The 18177-nt window shown below is 31.4% G+C and overlaps 1 protein-coding gene across 4 annotated transcripts in view; it reads right to left on the bottom strand.

Moving 5' to 3' along the window:
* Nucleotides 1-51: 51 nt before the first annotated feature.
* The window catches only part of LOC140750992 (very long chain fatty acid elongase AAEL008004), a 48807-nt gene continuing 30681 nt past the window's right edge, over nucleotides 52-18177 (bottom strand). Inside the window, exons 2-10 of one of the 4 annotated variants that reach the window (XM_073084775.1) lie at nucleotides 15710-15756; nucleotides 13917-13980; nucleotides 13676-13758; nucleotides 13206-13313; nucleotides 11383-11463; nucleotides 9012-9068; nucleotides 7372-7614; nucleotides 4334-4489; nucleotides 52-2908 (exon numbers count right to left, since the gene is read on the bottom strand). In XM_073084775.1, the coding sequence (XP_072940876.1) occupies nucleotides 2774-2908; nucleotides 4334-4489; nucleotides 7372-7614; nucleotides 9012-9068; nucleotides 11383-11463; nucleotides 13206-13313; nucleotides 13676-13758; nucleotides 13917-13974 (921 nt within the window). In that variant the 5' untranslated portion in view covers nucleotides 13975-13980; nucleotides 15710-15756 and the 3' untranslated portion in view covers nucleotides 52-2773. Of the gene's footprint in view, nucleotides 2909-4333; nucleotides 4490-7371; nucleotides 7615-9011; nucleotides 9069-10894; nucleotides 10979-11382; nucleotides 11464-13205; nucleotides 13314-13675; nucleotides 13759-13916; nucleotides 13981-14076; nucleotides 14394-15709; nucleotides 15757-18177 lie in introns of those variants that run through there. The other 3 variants (XM_073084773.1, XM_073084774.1, XM_073084776.1) reach the window with 3 other exon arrangements.

Here is an 18177-nt window from a genome sequence, read left to right as displayed (position 1 = left end):
AATATCACTATTAGAGGGGATAAAATGAGTAGGTAGTCAGTGAAAATTAAATAACGGTTTATACTTATAGTTTATTTGCATTTTTGTATAAAAATTGCAATAATACAATAACTGATTTCAATACCATCACTAATGAAACAAAATTTTATTTACAAAATGGCGAGCTTTAGCTTAAACCTGCATCACACTTGATAAAGCAGGATTGTTCGGAGTACAATAAGCACCTCTTAATATTGGTAAGTACAAAAACAAAACGGAAGACTAAAAAAAAAGGAAGAACTTCGATGGCTATTGCTACAAAAACCCGTTATTTTCAATCTAAAAGCGAATTTGTTACGCGTTGTGAACGAGACAAAACACGTAAAATTTAATCGTCCGTTCACAACGTGTAACAACCGTTAAAATAAGTGGTAAAGCCTTGAACTGTCTCAATGTGCAAACTCACACATAAAACTAAAAGCGAATCAACACCAATACTTGCAAAAAATCTAAGTCTTTTGAGTTTAATTTTGTACTAGAATGCTATTGAGAACACCAGTCTCGTTTGCAAATCTTTCAAGACAGTTCTTCTAGGACATTTGGTATAAATAAAATATAACTTAAACAAAATAAATAACCAACACAACCGTCTAAGTGTCATAAAATATAATTACCTAACTGCATTGCACCAGCACTTATAAACTGCGTGTGAATTATAAGGGTACATTTATATTTACAGACACAGAGCGTGTCAGACGCATACCGTGGCAGACGAAAAGTATTCTTCTATATAATGTGTACGTATATTTACCGAAAAACTTCCGCGCATACAGGTGTTGCGATTTTCAAAATATAAAACAGAAAAATATGTTTTTGTCTGCCACTGCCCGTCAATCACTGTAAATATAAACGGGGCCTTATACCACACGCCGTGGGCACCCTCGGCACCATGCAAACTGCGGATGCAAATTATTTTGATCAGTAGCATATTTGTTCAATACTATTTAACTATTGTTTTAAAATAACACGGCATTACACAACACACATTATGTGCAAATAATAATCATTGATATGTAACTTAAAATGTAAAAATATAAGCAAATTACATAGTCTTTTACAAATTTGTTAATAATATTTTAATTTATTAATTATAAAAATCATTGATCAAAACTATCATTACAATTGATCGCATTCGCAGTTCGCGCAACTTACTACATCGTCAAATATGTATTCTTACATTATAAAGGTAAAATAATGTCATTATTTAAAAATATAATCCAAAAATTTTCAACTAGCATGGAATATTGAATAATTTAAAAATAAATTGACAATTTGTACAAATAACTTGCAAAAGCGGCAAGGTGCTCGTTTCCGTGTAAAATCATCGAAAAAAGCACCATTCGATATAGAGAAAATGTATTGTATATTTCACGACTGCCCGTCCGCGCGCCGGTCGCTAAAACTTTAAAAGCAACATACTTAGACGTAATAAAAGTACAAAACGCTATGCGATCACAAAATCCTAGCTAAATCGTATCAATAAAATAAAAATGTACACCATCGATACCGCCTAACCGTATATACACTAGATAAAATCACATTAAACTCTAACAATTGTTTACAAGTAAGCCGCGGCGGGTCGCGGGTCGGATCACAGACTGCTACGGAATGTCCAGGGTTGCCAGAAGATTTTCTTTGCGTACGCTCAAAAGTAGCGAAATATTGTGACATGACGCCTCGATTGCACTTCGGTTTAACTTTGTGAAATAAGTGAGCAAACAGAAACGACGTTTCTGCATAAAGTATTTACAAACTGCGTCTTGACTATGCTGCCAATGAAGCTTAAAACTCGTTTCAAAAATTCCGAAGTTTCCAACGTGTTATAAATGTCAACATGCTTGAAAAATTGAAACGGCCGACTTTGCGACTTGTAGCCCAAACTTAGAAGCATAACAAGTTTCACGCAAGCGTGGCCTGTTCTCGACGGCCTTGCAAATCCCCGGTTGTTCCCCGGGTGGTAAAAACAAATTCGCTATAAGGTAATGTACATTGCGACTTTTTGTCAATAAATGTGTTTGTCAATCACACAACTGTATCGCGACCTCAAATTAATTATAATGTATAGAGCGTGCCCACTCGAGTATGGACAGGCACAGGTTACAACACCATTGTAATGGGCGGGACCTACATTCATGATTCAAGTTTAAGTGGAGTTGCCTAATTTTAATGTTTTGTTAATAAATATGGTGTAGTGTGCCATGAAAACTAGAAGTAAGTATTATATTTCACATATAAGCCGTTTACAATTAAACAGATATAGAATAACATTTATACTAAGCTTTAATTGGTATAGAATAGACGCACTCTATGCTCTATTACTTTGAGGTTGCGATTCAAGATGTAACAATAAGACGCAGTGGGTGGGCTACTGATGGGTTATTTTCCGATTTTTTTTCAGTTTATTTTCTATAAAAATATCGTCTATTATTGTCTATAGTAAATTTTGATTAAGGGTATTACAATAACATATACTACGGTGAACAGTGGACTGTCAGTCCCTATAATTTCCTATATATTTTTTCTAATCACAGTGAGCTTTTAATTTGGAAAAAAATCGGAAAAATCTCAAAAAATTCGAAACAAAAAAAATCAAATCGAATTTTCCATCCATCAGGACGAGTCGAAACATTTGAACAGTGGAAAAACGTCGGTATATTTTTCTCTTCCTCCGCTTCCCCGTTCCCCATCGAGCGGGCAGAGTGTCGCGGCGTGGCAACCCCGGGAGTGTCGGCGCTCAGTTGCCGGCGGGCAGCACGGTGCGCGCGCGCGGGTGCCCGTTGCTGAAGCCGTTCCGCACTGTGCCGTTCTTGTACGGCTCCGGCTCGTCCGCGAGCTGTGTCGTCACCGGCACCGGCGATTTTGATCGCACCTGATGGGAAAACATTGACAAACGTGTAGAAAAGAATGTTGGAAATTTATGATAATGTATAAACACTTAGAAAAGACAAATTTATTATCTATTGCTTTAACAGGTGAAAATAAAGAGACAATAAAAAATACTGAAACAGAACTGAACTGAATACTGATACTGAAGCTAAAAATAAGAAGTAGACAATGCTTCTGTTACAACCAAAACCTGGTGGTGAATCATAAACATGTAGAAAATTGGAAATTTATTCTTAATGCTTCCGAAAAATCAAATAATGATGTACGAAGTGCAACAGTCTGCATTTGGTCAGCATTGTGGTCTATAGAAAATATCCTTTTCGCTCTGAGTATAAAACAGTTTACTTAACGGGAATAATGAAATCATTGAAGGCAAATGATCATCGATAATTTTAAATTAAAAATTGCAATATAATGTTTTTACACATGTTTAAATTTGAAAATTAAGCATTTAATTAAATATTATTGTAATATACATATATTCTGATAGTAAATAAAACAGAACCACTTAGACAAAGCAATCGCGAAGTTGGATCTTATATTATTTTATTATTCAAGAATTACTATTGAATAAAATTAACCACAAAGCATCAACTTGATGCAATTTTAATTCTCATCCGAAGATAAAATTGATATATAATGACTTGCAATCATTGTAAAGTCAAAAACTCTAAAACGCAGAAGTATAAATATAATGATGACTACAATTTAAATTGAATGCGGCTTTGAATTATTAACGGGAAGCAAATAGAAACAAATTTAGAATCAGAATAAATCAATTTACCTTAATTTCCGCCCTTCAAAAGGTGTTCAAGTGTTGCGTTATTAAATCTGATTTCTTAAGAGATTTAGTTAGGCATGATTAAGAAGACCTTAGGCCATTATTCACTACGAGTTTGAAAGAGAATGTTTTTTAATCTATCAAGTCATAGCTTCATGGTTATCTTACTCAACAAAGTTCAAAACTTTTTAATGTCAGTGCCATATGAAACATACGTGCATACGAGTATGTTGTAACGAAAGTAGTGTATTTATTTCCGTTTCTAAGTTCGACTATAATAAATTATCGAAATAATAACTTGCTGCTTGATAATAAGGTATTTACAAGGTGATGTTGAATTAATCCTGCAAGGGATTATTAAAGTATATCGTAAGCAGATTTTTAATATGTATTTTTAATTCGTAGGGTTTAAAAATAAAATTACACATTTCACAGTCACATTTTAAAATAATCTGGGGTTAACTTCAATGTTCATTAATGGATGGAAGTAATATTTTGAATATATGGACGGCATTATGAAATATTTATTACTTGTGTAATCTATGCGTTAATTGAAATGTGTCTATTAAAAAACATTCGTTACACATTTTACCGACTACTAAATAAGTAATAGTAAGATTTAAATACCCTCTTAGGCTTAGAGTAGGACTGGTTGTAGAAGTCTTTGAAGAGGAAGAAGAACATGACAGCGTGCATGCCGATCCACCAGACGAAGGCGCGCGGGTAGTCGCAGTCGATGAACAACAGTTGGAACGCGTGCACCATGATACCGACGAATTGCGCCTGAAATTTAATAATTTATTGGTAATTTAATTAAGCAAAGATATTTTAAAGAATAACCTAACTAAGATTGATATACCTAACGAGACCGTCGATTTCGACAGTTTAGTATTTGGCAAATAAAAATGTTGCAGACAGTTCAGTAGTTGGCAAATGTTTTTTTCAGCAGGCTTCTGCTTGCTGCGAGTTAAAAAAAATCCTTAGAGAGATCTTATACTATGTTAAATATAATAGTTAAAATTAGCCGCTTTTAGTCCGCCGGTAGTTTTAACAGTCTAGCAACACTAAGATCTCCAGTGGCGCCCTCGCTTTACGCAAAGACAAGCTTGCGGGACTATATGAATTTATAAACTGTCTATCTGTATACATCAGTCAATATCTGTTATCGCGTGATAAAGAATTATGCCGCCTTTAGAGGCAATATTTGGTAGCTGTCCTAAATAACGAGGTTGGCTGCATGATTGATTATCATTTGGTTCATTTTATTAATCAAACATATTTTTAGTCAGACCGTTAACATATATTCTGATAATTATACCGGAGTATACGTCAAAACATCGAATAATGATTATCAATTGATTGATCTAGTAGCTACAAATAATGAATTAAAATTATCATACATTAATATAGATTACGACTCCTCAATATGGTAATTAATTGATTTCATTAATAAGGAAATAATTACAAGTGGATTTAGATTGATCGATGAATTTTCCGCTTGTTGGTGTATTCTTCGAAGTTATATTTGTTTCTAAGGCGGAAAGCATTTAGAAGTCAAAAACCTTCTGATTATACAATTCAACATGTTTGACGTATGTACATAATCATATTTTATTGTGTATAAATAAATAAATAATTAAAATTCATGATGTTGTTTAAAAATAGATGCAGTTTTGTAATCATATACATATTTTTATTTGCAAAGGATTCTTTGTTTTTTTCTGCTGTATATCTTTACTTGCAAATATAATCGTTTCATTTAATTATATTTAGTGGAACGGATATACTAGTTTTTATCTTAAAAATCTTTTTCATTTTTTTTTATAAAACCTTTAACTAATCTTGATTTTTGACATTACGACACATTTCCCTAGTTATTATCATAAAAAAGATTTAACCTTAATTAATTTATTTACGTATGTATAGGTACATACATTATGTATTTAGGTGAACTATGTTTGCATATAAAAATATATACTAAACAAGCCTTTTATAAATATAGATTAATTATATATTCTGGCGATTCAAGTACACACCAAAATAACATATTTACAACACGATAATATATACTGATAAAACAGACATTTGTATATGTCGCAATCAGTTAATTTAAATTTAATTGGTCGTTCAATCGAGATGGTACCGCTACCAGAACTACTTCCGCCTTATAAAAACGGTAAGCAGTGTTAAGAGTAAGTTCTAAGAGCGTGGTAAGTTAGTCATTTACGTGACATGTTTCAAAAACGCTCATTTGTAGCACCGAATCTGTGACTGAGATAAGATTCAATTACAATTTCTATTAGATAGATGGAGCCCAGGGGGCCTACTACCATCGCTTAAAACTCAAATATTATTTCAATTATACATTAAAATTTCGTACGACGACGTCGTTAAAGTAAGATTGTTTTTTTATAATATTACAATAAGCAGTTTTGTATGATGTCGGTGGAAATTATTCATTCTTTTTATTTTGCAATAAATTTATTTTTTTAAGCAAAATATGAAGTTTTATACAATGGATAAGCGAAAAATGAATAAGGGTTTAAGGTCAACTGCGTACGACGGAATACAATCAAGACCGTGCTGCGAAAGAGATGACACTAGATTCGATACCTCGTTTCCTCTTGGTATAGACAAATTACTCATTCTTTTACGGCAGGAATAAAACAAAACTGTCTTAAGGAGGTCGTGGCACGAAATAAAACAATGTTGATGCAATATTGAAATAAAACTTTTCTGAACTATGATGGGGTTTTTAAAAGATGGTGGTAGGCCCCCAGGAATCCACCTCACTACTTACTTCATTTATATGTCAATGTTTAAAAATTTTAGTTGCCCAAAAATAATTATGTTAAAATATTAAACCATAACAAAATGTGCTTCATAGCTAATATGTGTAATTTACGTCAAGTAAAAAATGTTTGTAAAAAGGAATGACGATCATCATAATCAGTTTTTGTTCGTAGAACTCAATTTTAAAATGTTCTGGTCACTAAATTTCGACTATAACAGATTTATGTACTGTATGTATACCTATCTTCATTTCATTGTAAAAAGCGAAACCATCATTATCTTTATGTTATACCTACTTACACCTAACAAGAACAATATTAAGTTTGAATCATTTAAAGCAAAAAGCAACGTTTACGCTATATTCATACTAAAATAATTGAAATCCAAGAAATGTAAACAATATTTCATAACAAAGTAGGTATGTTTTTGAACAAAAAATAGATAATGACGAGTTATTTGTTATATTATTATAAATGATGATAAAGTAACATTAAAAGCATATTTATGCTATTAAAAGTATATTAAGTACATGTTAGGAATATCAAAACGTTCGTTTGGTGGACCAAAAGATTGAGCTTACTATTATGTTCAACTAACATAATTCTGAACATGAATGACTTCAAAGCCCGGCCATACACTTTATCAAAATAACTTTTTTGTATATGTAATTATTACATGATAAGAAAAAAAAACAGTTGACTATTTTTCTAACCTGTTTAACGGCAGAATTAATTTAGAAGAATAAAATAAAGTTTTGACAATCTGAAACTGAGGTCCTTTTAGTTAGACACAAAATTAGAAGCGCCAATTTTTCCGTAAATTCCTTAAAAGACCGAGCTTACAAGCTAATTTCACACGTTCACAAAACTCACCATTTGCAGGGCAGTGAGGTACTTCTTCCACCACAGGTACTTCCTGACCTGGGGTCCCATGGCCGCCAGCATGTAGTACGAGTACATGAGGATGTGAACGAACGTGTTCAGCAGCCCGAAGAACGTGGAGTGACCGCCCGGCGTGAACTTCACGCCGAACCAAACGGACATCGGCATCACCCCATGGTGGATGACGTGTAATGTCGACACGTGATCAAACTTCTTACGGAGCACGAAGAAGAACTGCGAATGATTAAATTATAGATGTTGTTGTTTATTTTTTGTTATACATGCAACAAATTAACGTTGCATGTGATTTATAAAGAGTTGTTAGGACGTTAGACCACAGATTTATAAAGAGGTGTTGTTACCCTGATGATCAAGTTTGAATGATTCGTTTATGTAAGTCTACTGGACACTGCTATTATAGCAGGAATATTGGCGATGGTGCCACTGTAGTTCAACTAAGAAAGGCACCATGGCCTTTAGTTACTATGATTTTATTTTAAATACAATGTGCTCATGCTCATGCGCTCAGTGACATTGGCGAATTGTAAGTGATCCGCCAAGCAACAAGGATCACAGTCGATACTTATTTTTCGCTAGTAGCTCCTTTTTATACTTTTATTTATAATTTACATCGACATACTAACTATACATTACTTAAACTAATGTGTTTAATAAGTTTTACATGAGTAAAGTGATGGAATATACAATATTAAATTATGTAGAATCAATTTATATTTGGCAGATTAACCTATATGGGTTGTTGGCCGGCAACGCATTATCACTTTGTATGAAATCTTCCTTCAGTTGCTAAGAAATTTAAAAAGCCTGTAGGCTAGGTTACAAAATTATGCACATTCTACTTAATGATAATTTAATGTCAACTGCAAATAGGACAACAGTGAGGACGAAACAGACTATTGAGTTGATCTTTGGAAGAATAACAGATAATATTGTAAGTGATTCATGTCATTTACTTTTTTAACATAGTTTTCAAAGTGAAATACGGTCCAGTCCAGTCCAGTCCGGTAGTGGTAAGCCATCTTGTGGCAAATAGGTATGCCTACTAGCTTGTGTTTCATGCAGAGTAATTTTATAAATCACAAGTCTTTATCCGAATATTAAATTTTTAAACTTTTAAATATAGTGAATACGAATATTTTGATTAATTCAAATAAAATGCAAATTTAAGTGCTCGTTATTAGGCGAACAACACAAGGTTTTATGTATATTTTTCAATATGACAAGACTATTACATATGCGTGTCTGTACAAATATTTGCAAAAGAAATAATAAGGACAAAATAGCAACAATATATAATAATGTTAACGAATATGTAACGATTAAATAAGATTCACGAAAAAATACTGGTAATATTGATATAGTTTACACAAACAAAATTTTCAGTTGGAGAAATAGCTAAATTAGGAAGCGAGCTAAGGTAGGTAATGAGAGAATCTTACATTTATAGCATTCATATGAAAGCTGTAAAAAAATACACTTTTGTAGTGTTTTTCAAAATAAACTCGGATATTTACATTGAAACTAGGTACATGACATTATAAAGTATTGCATTTGGTAATTGCGTAAATAAGCAAGGCCGTGAAAGATATTTAAGATTAATTTATGCTTACCGTATCAAAAAACTCTGTGAATTTTGAGAAATAGTACCACCAACATGCGTGTACCATCTGAAAACATAATATATATATTAGAATTCTGAAAATAATTTTAAAAATATACAGTTGAAATATTAAAAATGTAGGTTTTATAATTTAATTTTTCATGCTACTGATAAATATGTCAAACAACTCTTATGTAGGTATTTAAAAAAGTCATGTTGCCATTACTCAACATGGTTACCACATAATGAATATTTTAAAATAAGCAAAAAAACATGTAATCATTTAATAGGTAATTTATAAAATAAATTTTAACCAATTTGAATGTCTATTAAAGCGATTTATTTGAGTATGAAAGCTATGAGATCACTGATTTTCCAAGAGGTATTTTATGTATACAAGACAAGGAAGCAAATGAAAATGTATTTAAATTGTCACTGTTAATTACACTTATTGATATTTTTTTTATTTAACATACATTTGTGTCTTTTTTATATGATTTATTAGAAATGCTACGCTCAGTTTATAACCAGCCATTGAACGTGTCATACAAGGGTCGTGGCAGACAAAATAATTTTCTATACAATGTGTATCAACATAAATAGATTTTATTCCCTATGTGTATCAACATATTTATTATTAACGTCACAGCATTAATATTTTAGGTATAGGAACATATTATTTTGTCTGTCAAGACCCGTGTCTGACACCTTCAGTGTCTGTAGATATAATTCAAGCATTAGGCACTAGCTGGTTGCCTGTAAGACCTATTCATATTTGTAAAAAATAATAATTGTTTCTTGTACAAATGAAACATCTCCTGGATACATGTATAATGTATTTGTTATGCGGTATGAATATTTATGTACAATTGAATTATTCTCTTATAAATATGATGAATATGATAGTTCGATGTTAAATGGTCAGGTCGAATGTGTAAAATCAATTCCCTTTTATTGTTACGCATCGTAATTGTACAATGTTCGACAACAATGTAAATTTATAAAATACTGTAATGTTTAACTATGGGTTAAGAGTTCAAGTAATCAAGGAAAGTGATTTCTTTGTATTCATGTATTTTATAATTGTTAAATAAATTAGTAACATTAGAGGCATGGGCATTGTAATTAATCTTTATTTTTCTGATTAGCGAGGTAGAACTGTTTCTTTTGGATTTAATAAAGCGTTGCAAGGCGGTTTTTTTTCGTATGGAAGCTGGCAAAATCCCTTGCCGCAATTTTATAAGTTGCGGCGCACACAATATATAAAACAAAACTATTTTATATACGGAAAGGAAATTTATAAATATAAATATATTATAAATAGGGTACACCTAAATTGTCACACCGTGATAAGAGAACTATTCCAAAAATGTTTTTTTGCCACAATTTTTGTCTTTAGAGACATTTCAAATTAATTTCTCTCAATTTTATGGCAAAACTTAATGACGACATTATCATTTCATGTCTGTCCGGTGTAGATTAACATAGGCAAAGCTAATCTGTTTCTACGCGGCTTATCGCGTTTCTGTTGTATTTTTTAACCGCGCCCAATATCCGCCAATGTTTGATGTTATGTTAATTTAATCGACTATATGAATGTATATGAATTAGCATTATTTTAATGAATATGATTGTTTTCTGGAGATTAGACCGAGGGGTAAGGTCAGATAGATTGAGGGCGTCACGAGACATGAAAAGAGAAACAGGGTTCAAGTAGGAGCCTAAGGGTGGCTCGGAATGTTTCTGTTAGATATTATCGTTGTAGGTTTTCCTCGTAATGTTTCGTGATTAGCGGTAGGAATCACGAGGAGCACAGTATGGAGACAAGATTCACGGAACATGGGAGCTCCTACAGGGATGGAGAGTGTAATAACGGAAGTACAGATAATTCACCCTCATCGTTTGTGGATGTTTGGAGTGGTCGACCGGCTGACAGTGAAAGTTATACCTGCCTGTGAACCAGCCCGCCGCCCCGATCTGAAACAATATGCCGACACCTGGCCCTGTGTTATTTGTATATTTGCTCAGCGCTTGCGCTGCATGCCGGAATAAAATCAACTGGTTAAATCACCATATACCAGCTACATACACTTTTATATAAATATATATTTTTTACAATAAGGGCCTATGCACCCGAACAGAGTACGGTAATGCATCGACCCTAATACTGTTAGTGTTAACTAATTTACAGGTTTACTTGGCTACATACTATACAAATAATTAAATATAATTCTAAAATACCAGCATCGCCTCATATGCAATCTATTTACAAAGGCGTCCTGAAAAGAGCATGAACAATGTCTATATACAGTGGAAGAGGTTAGTTGTTTTCCGGCTCTGTACCCTTTGTAGGTGTAGATTGACACCTGTTTGTAACTTACTCTATTTGCTATAGGATTGTCAGTGTAGTCCACGGGTTGGCAACGAAAGCTGTAATGCTTCAGCCATCCTCCCATCAAGCTCTGGGCATATTATTTTAAAATTATTACAGAAGAAGGTATGTTAATAGAGTAATTAAAAATAACGTTTTTTTACATTTAATAACACCAAGAAAGTCGTAGGAGGAAATACTAAGTAAGAGGAAATAAAATTAATATCATTACTTAATTAGCATGTAAACATTAACATTTCAAACTTTACAAAATATATCTCGGTCAAATCTGTAAAATGTCTTAAGTAACTATATTATTTTCTCAAGGTAACTATTATTTCAAATAAAATTGATATTATTAATTTAAATAAAATACACATAATATAAACATTGAATTTACTGTGCATAAAAATATTTAAATTAATTTATTCCTAAAACCTGAGATAATAATTTAACATTTCTGATATTAAAACAATACTAATATAATGATACGTTTTTTTTAGTATTTCAATGTTGTGTATTTCTCATATTTTAATAATATATCTTCTGAAATAATCGCAGTAGATTTTTGTTTTAATAAAATGGCACACAAAAGCTTGAGACAAACACAAAACAAGTCAGTAATATGCATAGACTGTAAATATAGTTAAAAGTATTATTTTGTAATATTTGGATTTTTTGAAATATTACAAATACAGATTGATTTGTGCATAGCCAACAATATGAATAAGGTTTTACATGCATTTTTAGATGATATTCCTTTTCTAATCCAAACCAAATCATGGTAGAAAAATCCAGGACAATTCCCTAGTTATTATAAATTTTTACTCAGCAAGACACATTTTAATTACTTTATATAAAGTTAAACATCCATTGAAACGTTGGATGTTTTGTTATGTAATAAAAGTTGACAGGTACGAGGTTTACAAGATGTTAAATAATTAATTGCCACACAACAGAAATCCTATATTGTGACGTTGATCATAATTGAGGACAGGGACTAAGAATGCCCTGTAAAAGTCTGCCTTATCATGCTTGTATCAAAAAAATGAATACTCTATCAAGAGGCAGAAAAGTTACGATAAGTTTTATGCAACTTCAGTCAATGTATAGACTTATTATGAGATAAACTATAGCATACCAAAGAAAATAACTAACACTGGTGTTGAGCCATTTAACTTACATTGTCAATTCAACATATATGCAGTGTGAACTAAAATAACTCTATTTAACGCACAGATAATACAAAAAAATATGAAAATATTGCAATTATATGCACTAATCAATGTTAAATATTGGATCGACATAATTTTATACTGTGAATATTAAAAAATATGTAAGTAAATAGTGATGAAAAAATCTTATTAGAATAAACTTGACATTTTTAACACGACATTAACATGTTCGAAAGATATCTACTTACGTGAGACTACATACAATTATGAAAAACAACATTACATTTTACAATTGCAAGAAAAATATGCAACATACATCTAAGCAGCAAACATATTTTATTAGTGACATACAAACTTACTAAAATCTGGCATTACTGTAAGAATCCTATGAAGATAAATGTGTAAAAAAAATAGATATAGTAACTAAATAAAAGTGCTTCTTAAAAAAATACTGTAAAAGTTAAAAATTCATTGGAGGCATAAAATAAGTTATTTATCTGAGAGACATATACTATATAATGCCTAGCTCTGATAAATAAAATAAATTGGTAAAAGATAAACTACCTTTTGAGTTTTTATTTCAATTTCTACATATAATAAGTATATACTTAATTAGTTCAATGTTTGCTAATTAGAAAAAGCTTAAAAAATCTCTTACCTCATAGAATAGCCATACACTGAATAATACTTGTAGAAAGTTGTATATAATTAACACATTTTTTAATTCATATGGTTTCCTATTTTCCATAAACCGTGGTCCTAAAACCTGAAAAAGAGGTTAGATATCAATGTAAAAACTGTGCGACATTTGTATCTAATATTAATTCTGATTTAGGTCAGCCCTATAAATAGAAATACATTGTAGGGGTTTTCATGTGAAGAACTGATGATAAATATCTATTACTGATTAATATTGTTATGTATTTGAAGAGGTTTAACAATTTAATTTTATCAATATATCGGAAAATATAAAGGTGTATTATATATTGTGATAGAATATATGTAAGAAATATATAATACCTAGTATTTTTTTTACCCAACCAAGTACTAGTTAGAATAAGGTGGTTGTAGTAATAGAATAATGTTATTATATGTGCCTTTAAACATTTATTAAATATTTAAACATACCTTGACTAGATACACATAGCTTAGACATATGATTAATGTAGGAAGTGGGGAACTCATCAAGAACCATGGATTCGTCCGAGGATCTGAAAATTTTGAATATAATTTTAATTAATATTTGGCTTAAAAGTAATGCTATAAGTCAGGATTATTTAGGTCAAAAGCGCCAAAGAAGTGTAAAGTTAACCTATTTTAAAAAATAAATAAAGTTAAATATTTCGTGTAATATTATAATGGAAATTACCTCCATATTTGTCCCAAAATAATTGCATATCATTTACATACTGCAGTATTAGTGCCATTGTGATCTGTAAAATAAAACATATAAAATTATTACATGATAATACCATAACATGCATATTAGGTGGGATGAGTTAATACCAAGGTAAATGGACCTGAAGTACCTGTTTAATAGTGAGAACTAACAGAGGTGGTTCTCTCACGACCCTGTATTCTTATCTCAGTACATATTACTGTGATTTAAAAGCACTAAGGATGCGAGAAAAATTGGTCATGTCACAAATTTAATTTATGTAATCATCTATTGGTTTATGATTTCGAAGAATAGATCACGACATTGCTTTTTAGTTATTTCTGTACATTTTCACATCACACTTGCACGGCATGTGTAATAAGCGAAGCGATGTTAGCGATTATAGAGGAAAGCAGAAATATAGATACTGTACAAGTATAACAGCCAGGCAGAGTCACTCATAAACGACGCATGGCATTAGGCGTAAGGTTCAGAAACCGTGCTCACAGAGAATCAATGAATAAGTTATATTATTGTTTGTATAATTGAATGTTTTATTATGGAAAATAATTACTTTATGTTATGAACAAAACATACGGAAAAGTAAATAAATCAATAATTTTAAAGTAAACATCGAACGATAATAGGGTGTTCGCAATGCACAAGCGTGCCCTAACCTGGCAAAATTAAGTCAACTGTCGACACTCCACGCATGTATTATGGTGTTATAGAAACAATCACACCAGATGCAAGTAAATAATATATTGTTTATTTATTTATATTATAGTGACAGACCATCTTTATATAAATTTTAACGTTCAGTATACATATTGGGAGGGTGATGGATTTGGAATTAGGAATATAATAGGTATATCAAGCAACATATACAAGAATCGTCCACCTTTCATAACCATAATTTATTTTAATAGGGGGATGCGATTATGTATATTATTCTAGAAATTAAAAATTAGAATTACAGTTGAAGATCGATCGGTGTGCTATCCGCTTGCATTGTATAAGTATGCTTCTAATGTCCTTGGATCAGTGCTTGATGACGAATAGATTCTTATAAATAAAATAATTTTGTATATAAATGTTTGCCCATTTACATTCCGACTATAATTTCCGAATAATTTAAATTAAACACGTTTCTGTATATTGAGTAATTAAAACATATATGCATAGGGAATCAAATACATTAATTTAGTTGTTTACTTATATGAAATGATGATATTCATTGTCATTTTTTGTAAAGAAAATTTATGAAAATTTTCATTATTTTCTGTGCACGTTAAATACCTGCACATAATTTATTTCGGCTTTGCAAATTCTGCGTCGTTTTGTATGGGTAGAACCTTAATATCCGAGAGGGCCACCAGACTCTGAAGAAGGCAATAATTACTATATACAATATAACACGTACTAGCCTTGTCATTCATAAATTGAGTAGGTAATATATTTATGTGATAGTGTTTTTTAAATAGATTACTTTAACTTTATTTTGCAAACCCCGACATATCCAATAACTGGATTTTAGCAGAAAAGATGGTACTAAGTACTCGATACCATTAACTTAGTAATACTTTAATTATAATCTAGAACCAAAACTATAGTTAAATATTTTCAACACAGTGAAAAGCAAAATGAATTTTTGCCATTCCACGTGGCGAATCATTCCATCACGTACCGACGTGTGTCGCACATCGACATGTGAAAAATGACTTGATTTTTAACTAATGTTCTTTTAAACTGATAATCGTTTAATAGATCGAGCAAAGACTTACCAATTTTTAGTCTTTTCCGAGGCAACTTTAATGTTTTACAGCTGTATCTGTAACAAAGTAAAAATATATAATTATGTACGTATGAAGGAACTTATAGATTTTAATGTTACGTTTAATAAATCAGTGAGGCTTAAGTAGAAATATATGATTTAAAAAGTAAGTTTACTTTAGGTAGGTCGAACGGCTCCATGTATTTTTAAACTTGAACAGTCGCCAAACGTTAACCTAACAGGTGCAATAGGTTTATTTCCGCTAGAATAGAAGACCAAGAGGAACATTCGATTTACCAAATAGTTACTTACCCTGTGTGGGTAATGTTAATAGTGTAAGTTTAAGAACTATACACGGATGTACATAAATCAATATTACGAATAAAACAAAAATATCTGTATTTTATTAACTCTACGATTGTACACTCGATATTTATTTTTTGTGTATGAATTAATTTTACAAGTGATAAAACTGATGTTGATGGGGCTTTCGATCAGATACTGATGACTTAACAACTGACCTACATTTTTTATTAAAAATTTTATGACTACAAAAAATTAAAGTCGCGAACGCCGCTAGTAGAAGCAAAGGTATTCATAAATAAGAAAATACTTGAAAATTGAAAGTAAAGTAGGGATTTTACTTGTTGAGTTTATTTCTTTTTTTGACATTTTATTTAGTTATAATATTAAAAATAAGCCATAAGACAGACGGGCTACCTGTAGTCACAGAAGTCTAGGTCGCCTACGGACATTTGCAACACCGGAAGAGTCGTCAGTGCAACGCCGGCTTTAAAGAGTCCTTTTGCACATTGTCATTTTTTAATGACGGGTAAGTTTTTAAACTAGTGTTTCAATATTATGCGTGTGACATGTTGTAATGTTATCGGAGTAATCGTGGCAGTCATCCGCCGCTATGGGTCGCATAATCCGGCGGAAGATCAGTAACAGAATACATATTTAATGAAGCAAGTTTTAACTCATATTTTCGTAATATGTCACAACTCTTGCTCCACTGTCTCGGATTGATCGTTATGATTATAGCTTGAAATATAGTTTCTAGGGAGTTTCTGTCATAGATGATAATCTATCTACTAAATAGATAGCCGAGTGGGAACATTGCCATTCGAGAATGTGATATTAACTTATTTAGGTACTTACCTACTATTAACGTAATTATTTTAAGGCGAACTATATTTCCAAGATTAAAGTTCTAAAATAAATGTTATGTTAAACTTAACTTATAGCACAGATTTGCTTATAGGTTCCTCATAAAAAGTAAGTATTGATTGCCGATCCCTTTCAAGCCTACCTATAATTTAATTTTTAAAAGTTACTTGTACATATTCATAATTTTAAAATGTAGGTAGTGAAATGTAAACAATTCGTATTTAAGTACTTAAATAGTCAAGCTTTTATATGTATTCTAAAAGATATCAAATATGATAATATAAGAAAATAGGTTTTTAGCAACGTAACAAAACTAAAGTAGTCCGTTGGCGTTAAGTTCTGTATCAATAGGTAAGATATAATTATAAACGCATGGTACGCTTATTAAAAACAAAAGTAAAACTATTTATTAATTTTAAGAACATACAATAATCTGTTGCTAGTAAAAATAAAAGCTAAGAAGGTCAAATCTAGACTGTGCCCTCAAACAGTAATTATATGCGAACTTGAAAGACTAAATAGGTACCTACTGAATCATCTGAACTTGAATGGATTGGTTACTCAAGACTTGTAATTAAGATTTATTACTCAATGTCCAATGCCATTGGCCGCTAAGATTATATGTAACTAATTGGAAGAATAAAATTAAGAAATGCGAAAATATATCGTGGTCAACTTAAAATTTTAAGGTTAATATCGAAAGTCGTTGATACGAGGGAGGAATTCAAGAGTTCATTCTTTGTGGAACATAAGAGGTAATTGGTGGTCTTCACGATTTTTTTTATGATGCAGTGCCTATTCTATCTATAGTCGAGACGCTAGAAAGTACGAACCTGTACACCTACCCTCAGCATGCATTTTTACAAAAATGACAGTGACTTTTTATTTGTTTACGTATTTCCTATACATCTCCAATCAGTTCTGATACAGTCCGCTGGGGGCGTTGATTGGCAATATATGGGCAAATACGTAAACAAATACAAATACAGTAATTTTTAGAAAAAAAACGTAAAAAGTCATACTAAGGGTACTGTGCGGTGGGAATACACCAACAGAAACGAAGCATAATAGTAAATACTCGTATCAAATAAATGTTAAACGCGTGTAAACATGAATGGGTTTTAACAATTAGTTATACAATGAACTTTATAGTCAACTAGTTTTTGCCCGCTGCTTCGCCCGCGTTTAATAGAAAATAATACAATATACTAACATACATAAAACTGTAAATTCGTACCTTCAACTTTGCTAAAGATCATCACTTGATCAAATGCATAGTTTACGATTCAATCCTTACTAATATCGATT

The sequence above is a fragment of the Epargyreus clarus genome, unplaced genomic scaffold, assembly GCF_041222505.1.
Source record: "Epargyreus clarus isolate Ecla_fem2 unplaced genomic scaffold, WU_Ecla_fem_2.2 ptg000021l, whole genome shotgun sequence".
Lineage (NCBI taxonomy): Eukaryota > Metazoa > Arthropoda > Insecta > Lepidoptera > Hesperiidae > Epargyreus > Epargyreus clarus.
Note: the sequence above shows the minus strand (reverse complement) of the source record. Positions and strands in the feature narration are given on the sequence as shown.